This window comes from Heterocephalus glaber, unplaced genomic scaffold, assembly GCF_053883595.1.
Source record: "Heterocephalus glaber isolate CG9 unplaced genomic scaffold, H.glaber_assembly_v1.0 deba00001497, whole genome shotgun sequence".
NCBI lineage: Eukaryota > Metazoa > Chordata > Mammalia > Rodentia > Bathyergidae > Heterocephalus > Heterocephalus glaber.
In genome coordinates this window covers 60,329,315-60,351,652 of record NW_028258320.1, presented here as the reverse complement: position 1 = coordinate 60,351,652, position 22,338 = coordinate 60,329,315, and the positions used below count along the sequence as shown (strand labels likewise).

The 22,338-nt window shown below is 56.3% G+C and overlaps 2 protein-coding genes across 15 annotated transcripts in view; one reads left to right on the top strand and one right to left on the bottom strand.

The window, feature by feature from the left end:
• Positions 1-22,338, top strand: part of Lhpp (phospholysine phosphohistidine inorganic pyrophosphate phosphatase) — a 194,409-nt gene that overhangs the window by 107,171 nt on the left and 64,900 nt on the right. For 6 of the 9 annotated variants that reach the window (XR_015440577.1, XR_015440576.1, XR_015440573.1 and 3 more), the window contains one exon: positions 13,632-14,405. The exons of the other annotated variants lie outside the window; for them this stretch is intronic. Coding sequence is in view for 1 of the 6 variants with exons in the window: in XM_004838752.4 (XP_004838809.1) it covers positions 13,632-13,728 (97 nt within the window). In the remaining 5 variants the exon portion in view is untranslated. Of the gene's footprint in view, positions 1-13,631; positions 14,406-22,338 lie in introns of those variants that run through there. 9 annotated transcript variants of the gene reach the window in all.
• Fam53b (family with sequence similarity 53 member B) overlaps positions 17,570-22,338 on the bottom strand; it is a 135,532-nt gene continuing 130,763 nt past the window's right edge. For all 6 annotated transcript variants that reach the window (XM_021253300.2, XM_087185615.1, XM_013069969.3 and 3 more), the window contains one exon: positions 17,570-21,726. In XM_021253300.2, the coding sequence (XP_021108959.1) occupies positions 21,364-21,726 (363 nt within the window). In that variant the 3' untranslated portion in view covers positions 17,570-21,363. The remainder of the gene's footprint in view (positions 21,727-22,338) is intronic.

The following is a 22,338-nucleotide window of genomic DNA, read 5'->3' as shown; positions in this document are numbered from 1 at the left end:
GGAGAGGAGCCTACCACGGATCCATGGGGGAGGTGGGGGCATCCCAGGACTAGGCAGCCCGACTCCTGCCCCAGATTCCCCACTTTCTTCTGAAAAGCCTGGGCTCCAAGAAGTACAGGAAGAGGACTTTGGGTCTAGGACAAAGTTGGTGTGGGTTCTGAGGTCCAGAGAGAGGAGGGGCTAGTCCAGGAGGAAATTAGACTTTGTTATTCAAGAGTTTTGTTTGCAGACAATTTATGATACATACCATCAGCGTCATGTGCTTTGCTCCTTCCTTCTCTCCACCTTTTGATGCAGCCTAGACAATCTCATGCTCAAACTTATATGGGAAAATATGAAAGGAAAGAGTCAGGGTCAGGAAATCAAACATTAGGACAAGGGGGGATAGTCACAAGCACAGTGAGGTCTTTGCAAGTGACAGGCCGAGGCATGGGGAGGGAAGAGCACAGCAGATGCACTTGTGCCTGATGCCCCGGGATCAGCACTCTGACCAGGGAGGCCCTGTTCTTGTCACTCAACCCCCAAATGGCACTGCCAGTTTTTCTCCCCTCCTACCCTGACACCCCTGCCCTGCGCCACACACCTACCCTTAAGACAACTGAACCACGGGCTGGAGTTTGAGCTCCACTGGCACCACCCAAAGGTCTGTGGTGGGTGCCGGGGCAGAGAGAAGGAAGGGAAGAATGAGTCACTGGCATTCTCCAAATTCAGGGAAAGCCTGGGCCCCAGAATCCTGAGCCCAAATTGCTGCCAACTGCCAGTGTCCCCCTTAGAGCCCTCAGTTTTCCCATCTCTCCTGGGCCCTCCTGAGGGTCACAGGGCCCTGACAGCCATCGTCCCCATGCAAGGCAGGCAAAGGTAGGGTAGTTGGGAGTTGCTGGAGCTGCCTCCAGGCCTTTCTGGAGGCCACAGGGCAGGCTTATTTGGCCTGGTTTATGGCTTCCCGGTAGCAAAGGAGCAGGCTAGGGTCTGAGGAGAATCAAAGCAGCGTTGAGTAAACGTAGTGAGGAGCCGCTTGGCTCCCTGGCCAGGGATGAAAACTGAAGAAAACAAGATTCCGTCTGAGATTCCATCTAGGAACCATCCAGGGCTCGGCCTCCCACCAGGAGCCAGGGAAGCTTGGATGGGGTCCCTGTGGGTACAATTGGCCCAGTGTGGGGCACACCACCTCCAGGGCAGGCTGGCGTCCCCTAGGGCCGGGATGAATGGCCCCTCACCAGGCTGCTCTGAGGATTTACGAGGTGACTTGTCTGGCATGTGATTAATTCAGTGGCTCCGTCAGCTTTTCGGGGAACTCAGGGTGAATGGTGCTAAGTAAATACAGGGGAGTGTGCTGGCCTCCATGCTGTTTCCCTCTGGAGTACCTCAGTTTCCCCACCTGTATAAAGGAACCAGGAAGGGCTGCCACCCCCACCCTGGCCTTGTGTGGGTCCTGGCAGCACAGTTCTAGGAGGGGCCACATGGCCCCTTTCTGCCCAGGCCTGGATGCTTCATGGGGGGCTGGGACAGCCTATATGCCCAGGGCCAGGTTCTGATCCCCTCTTGGGTTTGGCCTCCCTGGGCAGCCTCAGGCAGCATCTGCCCTCCCTGGGCATCAGTTTCCTTACTTAGAACCAGATGGGTTGCCCCCTAAAGATAGAGCAGGGCTCATTTTCCTTGCCCTCTGATTGTTTCTGACAGAGTCACACTGGGCTCCCCCCCACCCCACGATCCCTGTTGGCTCTGTGACCTGAGCAAGTCCTTTTCCTCTATCTTCTCAGGGGCATGCAATGCCACACCTTCCTCTGGTGGCCACCAGCGTGACGCCACCACAGATACATTGGGCAGTCCTGTATCCAGAGGGTGGTGTGTTTGGGACCCATGTGACATCTCTGGCAGCCAGTGGCTACACAAAGGGACTGGTCTGCAGGTGGGTTTTGTGACATTGGCATGTTGCTGGGCCAGCTTACCTCAGCTGGCCTGGCCTGGCCCTTGCTCTGTGACTGACGTGGCCTGCAGAGCAGGTGGCATGTGCCGTGCCCAACCGACTGCTTGGCCCCAGGGCCAGCACTGGTCTAAACGTTCCCTGCCCAGCTGTCAAGCCACCAGGCCCAGGAGAGGTCACCATGCCCCTTGTTGAGTCTGCCTGGGTTAGAAAATAACCTTGCCTTTTCAGCCTCCTTAATGGCTCTTTTGGAGTAGCTGCAGGACGGAACTGGAAGCACTGTTGCTACCGTCATGCACATTCCTAAACCAGTGCCACTGGCATCTCGAAGAATAGGTTCTACCTGTTACCCACCATGCTTGGGCAGCTGTTCATTTCCTTTGCTTCTGCAGCCCTGGTCATGTGCATGTGTAACTCTGGTTTCTCTCCCCTCCCCCTGACCATTGTTCATAGTTACATAGTATTTTATAGAGCACATGTACCCTACCACAATTACTCCCCTGAGGGTGAGCACCTAGGCTTCGCCTTTCTGTTGTAAATAACACTGTGATGAACGTCTTTATAATTCCATATTGCTTTTTTCCTTCAATTCAGCGAAGGTGAACTGAGAACATGCCACATGCCAGACTCTGTATAAAGTCTCTTTAGAACTCAATCTTAGGGAAGATTTTCAGGATTGGGGTTGAAGAGGTGATTCTTTCTGTGGGTCATAATAAGGACCGTCAAGTTTCTCCGACAGAAGTGCTGTCAGTGTACAGCTGTGGGAGGAGGAGGGCAGGGAGTAGAGGCACACACAGCCTCTGCCCCATCGGGCCCTCAGTGCAGGCGAGAGCCTGCCACTAACCGTGGGTCTGACACCGTCCTCTGGTTTAGTCCTGCATCAGTGTGACAGACCGAAGGCTGGCTTGCTCAGGGTGGGGTGAAGAATCCAGAGCCTCTGTAGGAAACACCGTGCCAGGCCCTCTGACCTGTGTCTTGGTGCGGGCTGGGGGTGGGAGTGGGGGCTGTCACCTCCTTTGCACGTGAGCAGGTGGTGGGAGCCAGGCCCACATCTGTGAGGATGGAAGCTGACATCACTGAGGGCATCCGAGCTGGGTATTGCTTCTTCCTCTGCCCCATCAGCGTCAAAGACTGCATTATGCTAAGGAAGTAACAGGTGATTAACACAGGACCCTCACAGCAAGCATATTAGTGCTTGGAGCCCACATTAGACTGTTTCATTTCTCACCTCATTTAATGGGGCTGGGGTGCCTCTTCTGAGGGCTGTGTCCTCTTCCTTGAGGGCCTCCGCCCTCTCTGCCATGGCAGGGCCCTGGAGTGAGTTCTAGAGCCTGGAGCTGGGCACTGGACGGGCCCTGGCGGTGGACTGGCCCAGTTCCTGCTGGTTGAACAGGGCATCCAGCAGGCTGCCAGGGAGATGAGAGACTGGCCATCCTGCCCCAGAGGCGTCCTCAGAGAGGGGATCCCACAACAGCTCGTAACCACTGCTCTGAAACACCACTTGGCTCCCTATTCTTGCCAGTTTGCCTGCACTGCACCAGGGTCCCAGCCTGCCTTTGTCTCTGCATCCTGGCGGTGCCTGGGGTGGGCATGCACACCACAGATGGAAGCAGGGGGAAGAGGGGTAGATAGGGGTTTGCTAGCGCACCCCTGGTGTTGGGAGTGGAGCTGTCAGAGTCCATGGAGAGGAACTGTTCTGAATAAGGGGTGGCCAGGCTGGGGCACAGTGGAAACACCTCGGCTGACCACCACAGTGACCAGCCGTGTCAGGTGTTCGGAGGTCCAGAGAGCGGCCTGAGCCAGTCTGAGCCTAGAACCCCACTATCCTCCTCGGAGTTTATATGCATAGGAGATAGGCAAGGATCTGCTCTTTGGGAAAAATGGCTTCTGAGCTTTGGCAGAGCCCCTCCTGGAGCCTCAGCTGCCATATTAGGCCATGCGTGTCCCTCGCATCCATGTTTGAGCTGCTGGGAAGGTTGTCCTCCCAAACAGGCATCTGCTTCCCATCTGGTTTCCCTTTTCCCGTGGCTTCCAGGGAACTCTGAGCTATACTTGTTTGCCAAATTCCCAGGCTTTTGGTGCAAGTATTCTTCTTCTTCCTTACTGTGGTGCCGGGTCACCTTGCTAAGTCACTCTTGTGAAGTTCCTCTGTATCTTTCCTCGTATAAATATCACTGTGTGCCTTTTAAGTATCATCACTTTCTCCTGGGCCACCTCGCAAGTACTCAGAGTTGGGAGTGCAAGCTGTGGCTCTGCTGGGCCAGACGGGGTCTCCTTGTCCTGTGCAGTCTGGCCTGAGAGGGGAAGGGAGTGGGAGGGCTTTTCCAGGGAGGACTGAAGGAGAAGCTGTCCCCTGGCGGGGTGCACGCAGACTTCTGGGGGCCTGGCCATTGCAGCGCACGTTGAGGGGCTGGGCCAGCTCTTAGATCCAAACCCGCAGCAGGTGCTCAACGAACTTTCATCAAAATACTGTGAACAGCTGTCGGGCTCCTCTGCTTGAAGCCACATCCCCAGCCCCGGCAGGTCGGCCCCTGTGCCAAAGTGAGCCTTTTAGATGACCCCTATCTGCCACCTGCTAGCGCAGGCCCTGGCTCCCCATGGGGCTGGACCAGGCTGCAGGCGCTTCGAGCCTGTGTTAGGAGTCAGACTTCCCAACACCAGCTCTGTGACCTGGCCACAGCCTCTCTGAGCCTCCATCTGTGAGCTATGGAAACCAGGGGAGCCAAAGGGTCTAAGTCCTCCTGCCAGGTCCTCAGAGGAGGGCTGTTGGGGACTGTCACTACTACCGATACCATAAACAGAGTGTCCTATGGGCTCGGAGAAGGGTGCCTGAGGGCAGGCTCGTGGGTACACACTGGATCCGCATCCTCAGGGAGTCCAGAGTCCCCTGTCCCCTGGCACAGCCACACAGGCATCTCTGCAGGGTGCCCAGTGGTGCTTGGCCCCTGGCAGCCTGTCTGGGTGTGAGCGCCCCTTGGGGAGAGCCCCCCTGAGACATATGGGCCTGGGTCCAACCCACCATCTCGATAGCAAGCATGGAGTGGCTTCCCTTCAGGGCTGGGAGCCTTCCCCCTCTCCGGAGAGCCGGCCCTGAGGACCTGGCCAGCAGCAGGCCCATCCACCTGCCCACCTGACCCGGCACCCACCACATCTGTCTGCCCACCTTGGCTCAAGCGCCCATTGCATGGAGCCCGGCACCTGCAGAGGGCCAGGCCCAGGCCCAGGCCCAGGCCCAGCCGCGTCACCTGCTGATCTCCACCGCAGCCCAGGAGAGGCCCTTCTCACTTTCACTTTACAGATGAGAGAACGGAGGCTCAGAGTGGCTGTGTGCCCACGGTCACACAGAGGTCAAGGCCAGCTGGGTGAGGTTAAGGAATTCAGAACAGCCGTGACCTCTGTGCTGGAGTTGGCTCTGGGGAGAAGGGGGCCACCGATGCCCTGAGTCTCAGATTGGGAGCAATTGTGGTAGCATGATGGGATCAACACAGGGGACTCAGGTGCAGAGCAGGCACCTAAGTAAGGAGAAGAGGATGGCTTTCTGGACCAGGTGGCTTGTTCCTTGGGGCTTGAGTCCTAGACAGCCCAAGTTTTATGGCAGGGTAACAAATTAGGGTACTTGTGGGGTGGGGGTGGGGGGAATGCCCTGGAGTGAAACATGCCTGTGCAGGAATGGGTATACAGTGGAGAATCTGGGGGAGTGTGGCAAACTGGAGGCCTCCCTACTGCATTCCCGGCAGCACAGCACCGGCCATTTGTTGCTGAGGGATGCCAGCCCCTTATTATTGGTCTTTCGGATTTCCAAAGAAGCCAGACTCCCAGCTTCTGTTTCCAACAAGCTCTGTGTGGGCCTCACCAGACATGCCAGGGACCTTACTGTGGATTTGACCTGGGTAAAGGCCTGAGGGCGTGGGCATGGCAGGCAGGGCCAAGGAATCCAAGGGCCTCATCTGCCAACCAGGTGGGGAGTCTCCTGTGGGGGCCATGCATCCTGCCGGGTGTCTGCAGTGAGCCCCACCTCTGTTCTCACATGTGGCCGTGCTGCTGCCGAGGAGCGGTGAGAACCTCACAGGAAGCAGCGGCAGCCGTGGGCTCGGTTCTGGTTGACAAGGTGCCATCTGGCTGGGCCAAGTTGTAAATAGATGCTACTCCCTCCCTGAAGATAGGGTAGTCCAGGGCACTGGGAGCCAGGGTCCACTGCAAAATCTTTCCCGCTCTGGGCTTGCGCCCGGACATCCAAGCCCTTCCAGCTCACACTGCCCTCGGCCCGGCTGGCATGACCCCCAGACTACACAGAAGAAGGAGTTCAAGTGCTTTCGTGGCTCTGCCTGGAGCTCCCAGGCGTGGGGGAAGGCCATGTGCAGCTCTCAGGACACCAGTGTGACTTGTGACTGATCTTACATTTCCTGAGGGTTTTCACAAACACTGCTGCCGCACTGCATGGCTGGAGCTGGCAAACCCTTCTGGTTTCTGCCCAGCGTGGCAGGGAGGTGAGAGGCACCCTTGCCCATAGGCCGCAAGGTTTGGCTAATGTCACTCAACACACCAGATTCCAGATGCACCCCAGGAGGAATGGCTCACATGAGTCTGCATCTAGATTTGTGCGAACCTGGGACAAACAGTGTGAATCCCTGCTCTGGAATTCCTGGCTGAGACTTTGGCATATTCCTTCCCCTCTGGGGTCTGTCTCCTCGTGTCTAGAATGGGCAGGGCCTTGGCCACTGCACAGGGTGCTGTACCTAATCCATGGAGATGCTCCCCGAAGCTTGTGTACGGTGAAGGGGAGGCTGGTCACTGTGATTGCCAGCAACCCTGTGTACTGGTTGTGTCCTTTGTCTCCTGGCCAACAAGCTCCGCCCATATCCTGACCCTGCCTCTGGCTGCTAAGCATCTATGGGTTGGGGCAGCAGGCAGGCCTGATGTCCATGAGGATGTGTGAGACACAGCAAATCCTTCTCCTGCCTCGGTTTACCTACCAGGGCTTAGAGCCCCTGGGATCAGCCTTGGGGACCCTGCTGGGGGAGACTCCTAGCTCTTCCTAGCTGGAGGACAGGTCAGCTGGGAGGGAGGGTTTCTGAGCCCCGGGCCACCACCCCCTTGAAGGAAAAGGTAATTCTGCTAGCTCAGCCCCGCCCTCTCCCCAGCCCCTCATATCCATATGAGCCGCAGACCACCAGGAGACGTACGTGCCCCTCTCCTACCTCGGCCTTGTACCTGACACGTGCAGCACACATGTAGGAGGGTGTGTGTGTCTCCGTTGGGGGGCACAGGACCCAACCTCACTCTTAGCTCTACCTGCATGCTTCACAGGCCTCCTACGTGGGGGAGGCCCTGAGAAGCGGCCAGCTGAAGCCCTGGAGGGTACCAAGGCCAGCATGGGACAGTGTGGGGGACCTGGGCCTCTGTCTTTCACAGTGCTGTCGGGAGACCTCCCCATCTGCTTCTCCTCCAGTGGGAGGAGGGTACGCATAGGTGGCTGGGCTAGTCAGGTCCTCCCAGGGTACATGGCTTTCTCCTTGGCACTGAGTCTCCACGGGGTGCTAGGGGGAGCCTCCCTGACATAGAGCCAACCCAACAGGGTGGCCAGGCGTGGCTCCTGCCACTGGCCCTGCTCTGCTGGGCCCTGGCTGGAGTTCTGAGTCCAAGGGAGGCCCGAGCTAGCACAAGATGGCCCCATTCCTTTCCTGGCCAGGGAGCCAGTGCCTCAGAGAACCCCTCGGATCTGGGACATGTCTTTGTTGCTGTTGTTGGTGGTGGTGGTGGTTACCCCTTCCCTCTGCCGCCCTAGAGTGATTGGGAAGCCGCCCACGAAGTCCCTGTGTGTGTGAGTCGGTTGAGAAGGAAGGAAGATGGGCTGCAGGCTGGCTGGATACAATCGCCCAAGCTTGGGGCTGGTGATGTGGCCCCAGCCTCAACAGGGCAGCTGTCCTTTAGGTCCCTCCAGACCAGTGAGGCATCTGGAGCTGACCTTGTGGCCTATGGCCTGCTGTTGAGGCAGAAGGTAGGGCCAGAGCTGGGGATGGGCCTGAGCGCTGGCTGAGTGAGGTGAGCCCATGGGCACCAGGCACTGGCTGAGCCTGTGGGCTCCTGTTTCCATTTGTGACCTCCTTGCTGGCCCAGGCAGGACTGTCCCTCCATGTGCCTCTCAGCACCAGGTCCCGAGTGCCATAGCACCTGGCTTGGCTGGAGGAGGCCACAAGTTCCACAGGAAGGAGCGAGCACCCACCTAGGTGTCTGCAAGCAGCAGGACACAGCAGGACACAGCAGGGCACAGCAGGATACAGCAACTGTGTCCGAGCACCCCCAGAACCCAGAACCCGTGTTGGCCCAAGGGGACAGAGGTATAGGACCACTTGTCTGGGATCTGTGGGTGACTCTGCCCACCCAGCCATCCCACTATGAGGTCACTGACCCTCAAGTCCCTGCCCGTGACCCAGCACAGCTAGGGGGTTGCTAGCTAGACACGTGACATCCTGAGCCTCTTGCCTGCCACACTGGCTCCAACAAAGCTCTTGCCTGGACTGTACATTCTGGGCCAGCAAGTGGCCAGCAGGAAACCTGTGGGAACAACCCGCTGGCTGGGTGTCCTGTAATTGGCCTTCAGAAAGCTCAGGTTTGTGGGTGGAGGAGGCAGGTCTCCCAGCCACATCCGCCTAGCATTTTACAGAAGCCAAGCTTGGGCGCCCTAGGGGTTCAGATGCAGAGGCACCCTTTGCCCAGCCTCATCACCTCCGGTGCCAGGAGTCACTGCCCTCTGTCCTTTTCCTCCAGCTCTGTCACACAGTCTAGAGTTGGCATCCTTCAGATCCCGGTTCCCAGAACTCCCCATCACGGGCAGCCCCAGCGCAGGGCTCTTGGCCACCGTGACAGAACACGTGTCCTTCCCGTGAGCAGCCTCCCGCTGTGGGAACCTCGGGCCGGCCCTGCCCAGGCACAGAGGAGGTGAAGGAGCCCAGGGCAGCCCTGCCTCATGCCTCAGGGCAGGCCGCACCCATCTCCCCTTGGTCAGCCGCACTAGGGGGAGGCGCTGCCAGAATGTGCCCAGGAGGCTGCGGCAGGAGGTGGTTCTTGCTGAACAGCTGTGCGGGGTGTCTGCCACCATGTCCCCTGGGCTGGTATACAGACTGTCCCTGTGGACACATACACAGAACTGTCTTGTTTGCTGCTCTCACTCTCCCTGCATTTGACTCAGGGCTCGAGGGGAGGAATCGCTAAGGACAGGCGGTGCCTTGCCTGGTTGAGGGCCTTTGTTCATCATTGGGTGAACACTTCTTGGGTGCCCACCCAGAACAGGCCTGCAAGGGGAGCACAGTGGGCAGGAAACCTAGCCTCTTCCTCCAGCACAGGTGCTGGCAGGTGAAGAAGCAGGGTGGTACCCAGCTGCAATGATCTTTGGGGACAGCAGCCAAGGTCTGTATGCTCAGAGAAGAGAGGAACTCACTGTATGGGATAGAGCAGAGTGTCAGTGATGGGGTCATAGTAGGTGGGGCCTTGAGGAGTGAGTAGGAGTTGCAGTGGAGCAAGTTTCAAGAGCATTCCAGGGCAGATCATGGACAGTGACATGGAGGTGCGGGAAAGGTGGGAATGCCAAAAGGGGCCAGAGTAGAGGGAAGAGCCAGTCTAGGGGAAGGGCTGAGTGGAAGGGAGCAGAGGAGGAAACTGAGGCTCAGACTGGTGGAGAGACCTGCCCCAGGCAGCACTGTAGACAGCGCTGTGATTTCCAGGGGAGCTGCCGCGGGTGCCAAGCCTCAGAGGAGCCCGCAGGGGTCACCCCAAGTCACAACGTGCAGCACACTGCTGAGGCAGCCCCAGCCCCTCGGTGCTCTGCTGTCCCTGCCCCCTACTTTGTGTGTGATCTCTGCCCCTTCTCTGGGACCCTGTCCCCCTCGAGCCTGTGTGTGTCACTGCATCACTGTGCCCCCCAGCTCCTCCGGGACATACCTGTTCCGCTCTGTCCAAGCAGGGTCTGCTCAGGCAGGTCAGGCCTCACCCTTCCCACCTCATCTCTGCTACTGTCCCCACTCCCATGGAGCATGGCTTTGCTGGGTCTCTTAGTTGAGCTTCCATAATGTGACATTTTGAGGCGCACAGGTCAGAGGGTGCTGGCTGGCTGTGGAGCTGGTTGGACGGAGCAGAGCTGCTTCAGGGGCCTGGCCACGTCCCTCCTCTATCTGCTCAGCTCCCTGAGAGATGCAGCCACGGCAGCATCATGTAATTAAAAGCCCACAATTTCTGCTCTATTTGGGCAAACACTGGCCAGCTGCTAATGCAATGCTTTCTTTTAGTGGATTCTTGCATTTAAATGATACGTAATTAAACATAATGAGCCACGTATGCCATTCGGCTAGGTGCCGTGCATGCACTGTAGCTGGTGGGAGACTTTTTACAGTGTCTTATTTTATGGGAGAGTTTGTGTTCCCTCTTGGGGTTGACTTCATTTGAGGGGACAGTAAGCCTGGCCTGAGGGCCCTCGGTGAAGGTATCCAGCTAGGGGTGATTAATCAAGGGCCCCCTGCACTAACCTCCCTGTTATGGTTAGAAAATCTGGGAATCACAAGGGCACTGGGAGCGGGACCAGGGGCATCAGACCCTGGACAGGTGGCTCATGGCAGCCCATGGCCTGAAGCCTGCCTGGCCATCCCACAGGTCCCAATTCCCATGCAAGTCGGGGTCGGTGCTACATGAGGAAGACCCTGCTCCCAACAGGAGCTGGCTCCTGAGAGCCTGGATGGCAGAGAGGCCAGAGCTAGGCATCCGGGCCTTCTCTAAGGGCCTGAAGAGTATTTTAGCTTTGCAGGCTACATTTAGTTTCTATGGCAGATTCTTTTTTTTTTTTTTTTTACTATCCTTTAGAAATACAAAATGGGGCTTCAGGCTTGCTGGCCCCTGGGCCATAGAGAAGCCGGTGGCAGTGTGGATTCCTTGTATCTGAGTGTAGGATGTGGCTTCTTTTTTTTTGGTACCAGGGATCGAACTCAGGACCTTGTGCTTGCAAGGCAGGCGGCGGAACCACTGAGCTAAATCCCTGGCCCAGGACGTGGGTTAAGTAAATTTCTGAAGTTGAGCATTCATAGTAAAGAGCAATAAAAGTGAACAGCATGGTGCCCTTCTGTGTACATGTCTGCTTCTGCTGCTCTGGCTCACGTCAGAATCTAGAACCCTCCAGCACCCTGGGCATTTTGTATTCCTTGAGTGTGGCTTGTTGCTCACCATAGTGGCAGGCTCACCTCATCGCAGGGATGGCAGGGGTGGTGTTCTCATGTAGTTCTGTGCATCTGACGGGCGTCTATGCATTGTCTGGGTTTTTGCTGTTACCATGAGAGCTGCTTGGAATATTCTAGCACAAGGCTGTTGCAGATGTACAGAGTGACGTTTGTTGTGCGCACACCTCAGGGTACAATTTGTGGAATCAACAGTTCCACAAGTAGGTATCAACAGTTTTCTCCTGTGGCTGCACCCTATAAACCCTTTAACAGTGACAGGGACATAGTTCCGCACTGATGTAGGATACTGGAAATCTTCATTCCAGTCCTCACTAGATTGCCTGTGTCATGACAGCACAAGTGAAATCCTATCCTTAAATACTGACGCTGACATGAGTTACTCCGCCCTGACTTGCCAATGAAGCCGGTAGTGGTGACAGTTCCTGCACACTTGTCCCCAAGGCTTACGGTTTGGGGCTCACCCTGGCAGACACTTCTCGTTAAGCATTTTGACCACAAGCAGCAGAATTCCACACTCAGGGAGGCCAGGGAGTGATGCTCACTAGCACTGGATCAGTGGATGCCCCAGTGCTTGGAGCAGTGCTGTCCACCCTGGTGCTCTTGCTGGAGAGACTAGGGATGCCCAGCTGCCCTGGAAGCTCTCAGAAACTCTGGCACCAGAAACACTGGTCTGGGAGTAGAACTGGGTCAGGCCCCAGCCCTCCTCTCCCTGCTGTGACCTTGAGAAGTCTCTGAACCTCTCTGACCAGTTCCTCCCCTGTACGATGGGAGTAAAGGCCCCTTCCCCAGAGCTTGTGTGGGAACAATGGATGTGAGACCTGTGACTGCTGTGCTCGGAGACCATGCCACAGGTGGCAAATGCCTTCACTCTGCACAAGAGGGTGGGTGAGTGAGTGGGGGTCCTAGGAGGAGGTGGGGGGGGGATAGGGCTTAGTCTAATGAGCCCTGGGGACCTGAGCAGAACCAAAGGGTGTACCCTCCCCATCCACAAAGGGTGTCTATGCTGCCCTGCCCTCCTAAGGGCCCCTTCAGTCCCCTCTCCCAGGTCCAAGGGCCTTGCAGTCCCTGGGGACTCTCCCTGGCAGGAGGTGGCCTCCAGGTCACTGGGCTGAAACCCTTTAAAAGAAAAAATGCCCCTGTGCAGGCTGGTCATTTCAGGGTAAAGCTCTTTGGACAAACCAAACCCTCTGAAAGGGACAAGATGGCATCTAGATGTTGTGAGAGCAGCTTGACCTCTTCATTCCAAGTCAGGGTGGGAGCTCCGAGGTGGTAGAGCCAGCTTTCCCAGGGAGCCTAGGTTAAGCCGTGGCCACCCCACCAGCGTGTCCCTCAGCAGTGCGGGGTTTGTAGAGGGGTCAGTGCCCATCTGACCACTCAGGATTCGAGGCTGTGGCTCAGCCTGAGAGCAGTGGGGAGGGGCTGTCCATGGTTCCCGGAATGAGGCCCCATCTCAAGTGACTGCCAGGACAAGCCCATCCAGACCTCTTCATGTGCTGGGCTCCTCTGCCTACACATCTGTCTGGGCACCTTCCCAATTTCAGGACTCCGCCATGGCCCCTCACCCCACAGCCCCCAGCAGGGCCTGAAAGCCAGCTTCCAGCCAGGCCTCAGGATACGGCTAGGGAGTGGATGAACCCCAGCCAGAGTGGCTTTTCCAGGGGCCTGGGTACCTTCCGTGTCAGGCAGGAGTGGCTTCAAAGGGCAACGACCAGATGGCACATGGCTCTCACAGATAGATAGGCCCCCAGTGCCCAGGCAAGCAAGAGCTCTGGATCTCCACGATACACATATGCTGGGGCCCTCTCCTGGCACGGGCCAGGCCAGGGGTGTGGGCTGAGTCCCCAGAGAGCTCGGAGCCATGTTCGAGACCTGGCTGTCACCACTGTGCTGCCACTGCAGTCTGCAGGCACAGGTGGAGCCAGGCCCAGTGGTCACTCGGCCACAGGCTTTGCGAGCTCCTAATGGGAAATGACCTGGGGAGGTATCTGGGAGGAAGGAACTGTCAGGAGGGAGGCACACGTGTCCAAGCGGGCGGGAGGAGGTAAGGCTAGACCTGCACTAGATGCTGGACGACACCTAGCAGCCCAAGGTGGGGTCAGTGTGGAGCCATCAGCTGTTAAGGTCTGGATGCAGTTTATCCCCCAGGGGTTCCTTGCTGGAGGCTTGGTGCCCAGTGTGGCAATGTGGGAAGTAGCTGGACCTTTATAAAGGTGGAGCCTAGTGGGAGGTCACTGGCACACTGCCCTCAGGTGGGACTGAGGTGGTCCTTGGGGGACCCTGCATTAGTTTTCTCAAGAGGGAAAGCCTGACCTGATCCCTGAATCTCTCTTCTGCCACGATCCCATCTGCTATTAGGCTCTCAACAGAGGCCAAGCAATGGCCTGACCTGACTTTGGACTTTTGGCCTGTAAAACTGAACTTAAGACTCTTTTTCATAGTTATCCAGACAAATATTCCATCAGACTAACCTACGGCCCTTTCTCCAGGCCCAGTGATGAGCACCATCCGGAAGTAAAAGCTGATGGTTACGTGGACAACCTTGCTGAGGCCGTGGACCTGCTGCTGCAGCAGGTGGACAAGTGACAGGCCTTCAGGGAGGCCCAGCCTCCTTCCACCACTGCCCTGACCCCCCACGCCTGGCATGGGCAGGTGAGGGCAGTTCTGGGCTGCCTTCACCCTGGGCCAGAACCAGCCAGGCCCCTTCCCAGCCCTGGTGGGCAGAGGTTGGTCCCCCCAGTGAGATCCAGGAGATGGGTCAGATCAGCAGGCCTCCAGAGAAATGAAAACTCTCTGGGCGTGCTGGGAGCGCCTCTGGGAGTCACCCGAGTCCTCACCTGCACCTGGCCCTTGCAGAGGTGAGTTGCCCACTGCCTCTTCATCACACTCTGTGAGTCTGGCTGAAGAGCCTGGAGAAGACCCAGGGCCACCTGTACACACATTGCGCAGCCCAGCGCTAAGCCAGCCTTCCCTACTCAGTGACGCCACTCGATGTGAGTGGCTGATGAGCACTCTCCCTGCCCAGAAATAATGCCAGCTCCTGGCTTTTTCTATCCCCACAAGTCAGCATGGCAGACAAAGGCTGGGGCAGCACCTAGGGGCACTTCAACGATACCCTGCTTCAGAGTGAGAATCTCAACCTCTGTACTCAAGGTTGCAGGCACAGAAAGTACTCTGGATCCAGAACTGGGTAGACTTGACTGTATCATGCTCAGTGTGTCCAGGAGAAGCTAATGGCTCAATAAACTTGGCCTTGAACAGCAGCATTTGACCTGGCTTTGACTGCCAGAAAGGGCCTTGTGAGGTTTGGGAGAGGGGACCTGGGCAGGGTCTCAAACACTGTCCCTGTTCCTGCCATGTGCTAGAGCTGCTGAATGTCACAGGGGCAAGGGTATGAAACAACTTACCTGACCTCTTTAACAGGTGAGGAAACTGAGGCCCAAAGCGGACAGTGAGCCGCCCTCAGCCTCACCTGGGAGAAAGCAGACCAGGTCAAACGTTGGCCCTGCCTTCCCCTATTACTTCATTTTTCATTGCTTCAACAAAATAATTGAGGCAGGCTAACTTCAGAAAGAAAATAGGTTTATTCAGTTCCGTTTTGGAGACACAGGGGCATAGCACCTGCATCAGCTGGGCTCTGGTGTGAACCTCATGGCATCTTGGCACAAGAGCACAAGTAGGAGCAAAAGGTCGCATGGGAAACAAGAAGCCGGAGTCTTACAAAAATCCCTTCCAAGGGCATGTCCCCAACTGACCTGACAAGCTCCTGCTAGGCCCCAGCAGCTCCTGCCACCCTGGGGAGCAGGCCTTCAACACATGAGCCTTTGAGGGAACGCACTTAAACTACATCCAGACCTCAGCACTTCACTAATGAGGACCGGCAGTCAGAAGAGCACCTTCCAGACCAGGGCTGTGGTGCCTCTGCACCCCAATCCACTCCTAACCCATTTCAGGTCGAGTTTTTTTGTTGTTGTTTCTTTGGTTTTTTGGGGGTACCAGGGATCGAATTCGGGTCCTTGCGCTTGCAGGGCAGGCAGTAAATCCCTGGCTACTCCTAACCCATTTCAGCTTTGAAAATTAGTCTGCTGAATGGTTAGCTTAATTGTTGTTTCTCTTCGAATCAGTTCCAAAACCGCTGAGAAATCTTGGGCTGTTGGCTGAAAAACACACAGGGGGCTGCTCCATGATGAAGCCCCCATTGTAGCTTGTTAGGGGGACAGGAGCTCCCCAGCACTGCTGGAGGGCAAATGCAGTGGGACTGGGCTCTGTGTCTTTATGTTTTCCTTTCTCTTTCGTTTTTTAGCAGGCCTCTTGTTAGCTCTCCTTGGCAGGCCTTAGTAGCCAGGGCAGCCTCCTCTATGGAGGAAGGAGGCTGGTCTGTCCGAGCCGAACTGAGACTGCTCTTCAAGGGCTGCCTGTGTGTAGTGCATAGACCCTTGCTTTGTCTTGGCAGAGAACACTCTGCCCTCCAAGCTGCAGCAGGCTTAGTGAAGTGGACACGATCATGTCTCCCAAGGGCCATCAAGCAGTAAGGGACTGAGTGGAGAATCAGATTAAGGTCTGGCCCTGCATTCCTTGCCCTTTTTAGTCCCTTCTGAAAGGACACCCCGCCCCCGCCCCTGGCTGCTGCTGACCCCGTGTTGTGCCCTGTGGCAGATGGTAGGCAGGTGGAAGGATCCTGCATGTATAGCTTAGAGCAGAGGTGGTGACACAGGAAGGATTGACATGCGGCACTGTCTCCAGTGTGCTCAAGGACCCACCTCCGATCCCAGCCTGATTATCAATAGCTCCAGCTTTCCCTCTTAGATGATAAATATATTGGACACTTTGTGGATTTGTTTTGATTTTTTTAGATTATAGAAGCAATGCATGCTATGATAGGAAATTTAACAGAGAAACATAAAAAGCAACCAAAACCCACTCAAGGTCTGGCCACTGTCCTGATTGGCACATTTCCTCTCGGCCTTCTTTACAAGCACTCTGGCCAGTGCTGGTGTGCAGTGTGGCGGGGGCTGGCACTGATTCTGCCATGGAAGCCCACAGGGGTTGCTATGTACAGGCAAGGAGTCTGCTCAGGGGGTGCTCACCACCAGGGACCCACAGCAGGTGCACCTGTGAGCCGGCCTGGATTCGGGGCTGGGGTGGTGGTGAGCCCTGCAAGCTGGGCCTGACAGCACAGCAAAGGGTGGAACTGCTGCCCATGGAGCTCTAGAGCCTATGCAGGGAGCTGTGACCTGGTTTCACCAAATCTCCAGGGCACAGGATACAGCTCTGGGGAGAAGGCACCAGGGCAGGGGGCTGAGCAGCCATCGCTGTACCCGTGTTAAGACCGGAGCCATCTTAGGTGGAGGTAAGGGGCTCATTCACAACTCCTCTGTGCCCTCCCCTAAGGTGGGTAACACACCGGGGCCCACTCTGCTTGACAGAAACCTCTTGGCCTCTGCCCCGCCAGGCATGCACCAGATACCTGAGGCAGGGAGCCGGGGCTGGGAAGGCCTGACATCAGTGAGTTGCTGCGTCCTGGCTGCTGCAGGGCTGCAGGGGGATAGGGCTCACCTCATCCCAGTAGCCTTGCTTCACCTGTTTCCTGAACTAGGTCTTCATGGACCGTTCTGTGTGACACTGGGTCTTGCTGCTGAAAACCACCTGGAAAAAGCACTCCCAGAGGATCCTCAGCCCCTAGCAGATGACTGAGACAATAACTCCAAGGACAGATTTTGGGGACAAATGCTAGGTTAAAGAAATTTAAGGCACCTCTCCACACTTGTCCTTGAGGCTGCTGACACCGTCTTTCCTGAGCTTGGTTCCCTGGGGTACGTGGTTTGAAGGGCCAGGGACGGGAATGGGACGACGTGCCCATGCTGGGCTGAGCCACTTGTGCTAGTGTCCCCACAGCCCTAGCACCTGGGTTGGAGCCACGCCAAGGACTGAGGCCCTAAAGCTGGCAGGCCAGCCTGTGCTACCTCCTGGGCTGTCCTGGTGGTCTCACAGCTCCAGGCCAGGCTGGTGCTTCTAGTGGCAAGACCTGGAGTGCACTGCGCATAGTCCTGCCTCTCAGCAAGGCTGAAGGCTGAGTCCAGGGGCCCACACGGTGCCTCACCCACTGCTCCTGCCTCAGAAGTGATGGCAAGCATCTTTCTACTGGCCTGGCTCCTGAATGGTGCAAAGGGCTGGGCTCTCACACCTCTAAAAGCACACACACCTCACCTCCTGGGCACTGGCCTGCCTGCCTCTAGGAGACTCCCCAAGGCCATAGCCATCCCCACAGCTCCTCCCAGTTTACCCACAGCCATCCTGCAGGGAAGCCTGTCTACTGCTCTGTGCAACAGAACTGAGGTCTGTGTGTCTCCCAACCTAGAGGGCAGAGGACAGGAGGACCTGCCGGTTTACCATAGCCAACAGAAACCACACAGCCATACCCAGGCAGTTGAGTATTGAACCAGGAAGCTTTATTTACACAGTAAAAGTAACAAGCAAATTCCTGAGGCTAGAGCAGCTCTAGTGCAAGACAGTCATGGCCTGTGTGGGACAGCAGGATGTGGAGGGGAACAATGGTAGGACAGTCCCAGTGCCTGTGTGTGCAGACTGCTTTGCCCCAGCAGGGACCTGGCCCAGCACTACCCGGCCACCACGATTCCTGAAGCTCTGCAACATGACACCACGTGGGTGGGAAAAAATGGACCCTAGTATGGCCTACCTGCTATCTGTCCCCAACCCCAACATCACCCCCACACACTGACAACTCAATTCATTTGCCAATGAAACTATGCTAGAAGGTCTGACTATCCTACCTAGGCTACAAGAGCTCCACTTCGGACTGCGACTTGTTAAACCACTTTTCTTGTCTCTTTAAGAAGTATGGTTTTCTCTGGCGCCAGTGGGAGGGGTTTGGTCACCAGTGTGGATGTGGCACAGCACAGCATCACTGCCTATGTGGGCAGAGTGCCTGAGCAGGGCTCCCTGAGCCAGCCCGGCAGAACCCCGGGTGTTCAGCTGACCACCCCCATGGCCACGGGGTACATGTGGGACACAGGACCTAGGGGTGTGCTTTAACTGCAGGGGAAGCTTGCTCAGACAGATGGTGCCCTAAACACCCCTTGGCAGCTTCAGAGCATCGCACTCATCTGCACTAGGAGCCCCACCTGGAAACGGGCTTTCATTTTTATGTGGCCTTTTCCTTCACTTAGATTTTCATTCAGCATACAGATTCAAAAACTTTCCTGATACAAAAGTTTTGTTGAAAAATAAGGCTTTCTGAGAATGAAAATCCCATGTATGATAAGAACATGCTCCCTGGGGCCTGGATGTGAGTCTGCTCAGGCTCTGGGCCAGGCTCTGGCCTCCACAGCCCACAGATAAGGCAAGAAGGTTTGCAGTCAAGTAAACGGTTAAGCTGCAGCCCTGACCCAGGCCTGGGCACCTAGGCAGAAGGCAGCTCCTGTCAGTCCAGTGGCTTCTGGAGTGAATGGGGTTACCATGTGTCAGGAAACCCTTCTTCCTACTTTACTCTCGTCCTTCCAGGCCTCTGGGCAGGCAGCTGGCCTAGCTCAGCCTACTCTCCAAGGCCTACAAGTTCGTTCTCAGCCTCCCCCCCAGGGCAGGACTCCCGTCAGACCTGACAAGGCAAGGCTCCTACTGCTGCCACCAGCTGAGGTCACCATGCTGGTGAGGGTGAGCCCACCTGCCCACTGCCCATGGGAAAACCGTGAAGGGGCCAGAGGGGACCTCCTGGGTGTTCCTCCTCTCCAACAGCATCAAGACAGAGTCCTGGGGCCGGCAGAGAGGAGCACAGAACAGTGTGGCCACTGATAATTCAGCAGGATGCCTCCTAGATGGGGCCTGCTCTGTCCAAGCAAGACAACCATGAAGTGAACTTCTCTGTAAGCAGAAAGAACACCCCATCTTCTCCCTCAATTGCCGCTGCTGTGTGCCTGGGCTAGGAGCTTTGGTGGGACAGGAACAGTTAAGAAGGGCCTGTGAGGCTGGAAAGGGCAAACCCTCCATGGGCTTGGAACATTTCTGCCCTTAATACCCTGGGGCTGGGCTCCCTGGTCCCTGGGACTAGCTGGGGGAGCTGGGGAGGTGAGGAGGACGAGACTCAGTGCGCTCCACTGGCCGTCCTGCCATGGGGGTTGGGGAGTCTGAGGACAGGTCACCCACACTACTGCTCTATGACACACCTAGCAGCAGGTGCCTCCTGTCCTGGCCTTAAGGAGAGGCAGCTGGTGGCTGTACCATGCCCTGGCCTTAGCTGGCCCTGCAGAGTGGACCAGATGGAAGCCTACCTCTGCCTTCCATAGGAAGGTCTGCTTTGGGGCTGTACTCCCACTGTCACAACTCTTGGTATGGCCACACCACGTACCAGAAACCCCATCCTAGTTTTCTGGGAAAAAGGCACTGGCATGTGCTCAGCACATTCTCTCTACCTTCCTTCCTCCTCTCCTCCAGACCTGTTCTGAGAAGACAGGGCCTCCACCATCAGCAGGCAGGGATGAGGTGCCATGTCTCTGTGCACCCAGAGCTGCCTACACTCTGGTTTAGCTTTTCACACCTCTCACAAGAGCCACAGTGAACTGAGGTGAGCTGAGTCCCCACCACAGGTTATGCTGTTCTCCCCGAGGCTGTCCACACGGCCTCCCCCATGGAGATGGGGCTTCCTGCAAACATCTTACGGCTGAGTTAAAGAAACACCACCTACAAATCAGAACTGGAGCCACTACCCCTTTGATGTAGTAGAAAGAGAAGGTTTAAACAAAGTTTTCCAACCAAGGTCTTTTTGAAGAAAAGTGGGAAACGTTTGGACTCAAATTGCAGAAGTGAGGCATTTGCTGGTCCATGGAAGGGAAGCAAAAGCAAAGTGACTACAAAAGTGTCTTATCACAGGTCAGCGAACACAGGAGAACACACCAGAGATTCTTAGCCTTATGGGAAAATGAGCCACTCACTCATAAGCCAGCCCACTTGCTATTGTTTGTAGAAAATGCCAAGTTGCTAAAAGCCAGATTCCCAGAGCATGGAGGCCTGTGATGTGTGTGTGTGACGTGGGCTGATGGGCTCCTGAGCGCACAGCCTGAGGGACGGGCTGTGCAAGGGGAGAGGAGCCGGGAAGGGTACAGGTGCGAGTCAAGCCATGCTGGTGCTGGGGCTGCCTTCGAAGGCAGCTCCAAGGACTGGCTCCCTCAGCAGACAGGGCTGCATGTCTTGCAGGGGTCAATGCACTTTCACTAAAGCCTGGGTGCCTGTGAACACTGGAGAATGTGCTGGGGATACTGCAGGGGGCTCGAAGGCCCTCCCTGGCCCCCAAGAACAGCCCTAAATATCCTTTACCCCGGAAACCTGCACAGGGCCTGAATTTGTGTACCTGCTCACATTGCTGTCTCCCGAGGGCACCTTTAAGAAGTTGCCCTTTTGTCATGACATCTCTTCACTCACCGGAATCAACCAAGCTCATGACTCAGGGAGGGGGGAGCCATGAAGATAAGATGGCTGCAGCCCCTGAAGGGACAGAGCATGCAGCAGGCACTCCGTACCCTGGAGAAGGAAATGGATCTGCCTTTCAGCCAACAGATCCACCAAATTTCTACCCCATGTGGATGGCCTCTAACAAACACTCAAGTCGTTCCCTGGCACCTTGAGTCTAGACCTAGGCTTACCCTCTAGGGGGCCCACCAGTGCCTCCATGTGGGATTAAGGCCAAACGGTTCTGGTGTTACTACCGAAGGAGAATCCCCTGAACCTTCCCCGGAGAGGGAGACCTGGGAAAGAAGGCACAGAATAAACTGAGTGAAAGACTGGGGCCGACTCCCAGAGTAAACCTGAGCAAGGCCAAGCAGAGCCCAGGCATGGCCCAATGGACCTGGCCCCAGCCCCGAGCTCCCCCTCCCCCTCCCCACCTGGCGGTGGCGGAGGGGGGCTCCAGTGTGGGCTTAGCCCTGCCGGGAATAACTGCCCAACATCCCACAAGGAACAAGGCAGAAAAAAGAAAACCAAAAAGCTGCTCTGTGGGCTACAGTAGTTCTGTGGAACCGCTGGCTGATGTGTTTGACAGCTGATGAGAGGCTGACATGTCCTTCTGTGGGGCACGGCCAGGCCAGCCTTCACGGAGCCAGACAGCTCTTCCCTGGGACCTGAAACCTCTCCGGAAGGGGCTGGGGTCCCCCTACAAGTGTCCCATAGGGCCCAGAGAGAAGCACCCCCGCCCTGGACCAGGGCCCCGGGCCCTCAGTTGTTCTCTATCTGCTCAATGTCCAACTCGCCATCCAGAGAGCAGAGGCCGTTCCCAGGGGCCCCGCAGCCCCTCCAGGGTGGGGCCAGCTCCCCCTTTCTGCCACAATCCTCGTCCAGGGTGTAGCCGTCTGACTCCTCACAGGACAGGTCCTCCTGGCAGGTGAGGCGGTCATCAAAGGAGGGGGGAAAAGGCTCAGGGACTGGGGTCCCAGCAGGGGTCCTGCCCCCAGGGCTGGAGGCTGAAAGCAAGCTGGCCCAGGACCGGGTGCTGCTGGCGTGGACAGCGAAGGAGCTCTGGGGGCTGTAGTCCTCCATCCCCATGCTCAGGCAGCTGAGGCTGCTGAAGGTCTGACAGTTCTGTGGAAGGGCAGACACAGGTTACTCAAAGGGCCGTGTTCCCTCCTGAAACCACAGGACCATGCACCCCACAAAGCCAAGCCAAAGCCTTGCTGGTAGTTGGTCTGCCAGACTGCACTCATAAAGAAACACTGCTGGCCAGTGAACACTCTGTGCTAGTAAAGAAATGCAAAGTTCAGCTATTCACCTACTTAACTGTCAAAGAGCAAGAAGGTAAATACCGAGCTTGGGGAGCTGCAGTGAAAGAGACCCACAACACCTCCTGTATGCCTCTCAGAAAGATAACTTCCCAGGTAGCAATTCCACTACAGTATGCCTCTGTATTTGGGACAGGTTCTGGCTCTCCTCATTGCCCAGGTCCTTTATGTAAAATGATGTAGTCTTTGCATACAACCCATGCATATTCTCACATACTTCAAATCATCTCTGGGTTATTTAGAATACCTATGACAATGTAAATGCTATGTAAATGGTTGTTATACTATATTATTTAGGGATCAGTGACAAGAAAAGGAAGTTTACACATGTTCAGCACTGATGCTTTTTTTTTTTTTTGGTACCGAGGATCAAACTCAGGTCCTTATGCTTGCAAGGCAAGCCGCGGAACCACTG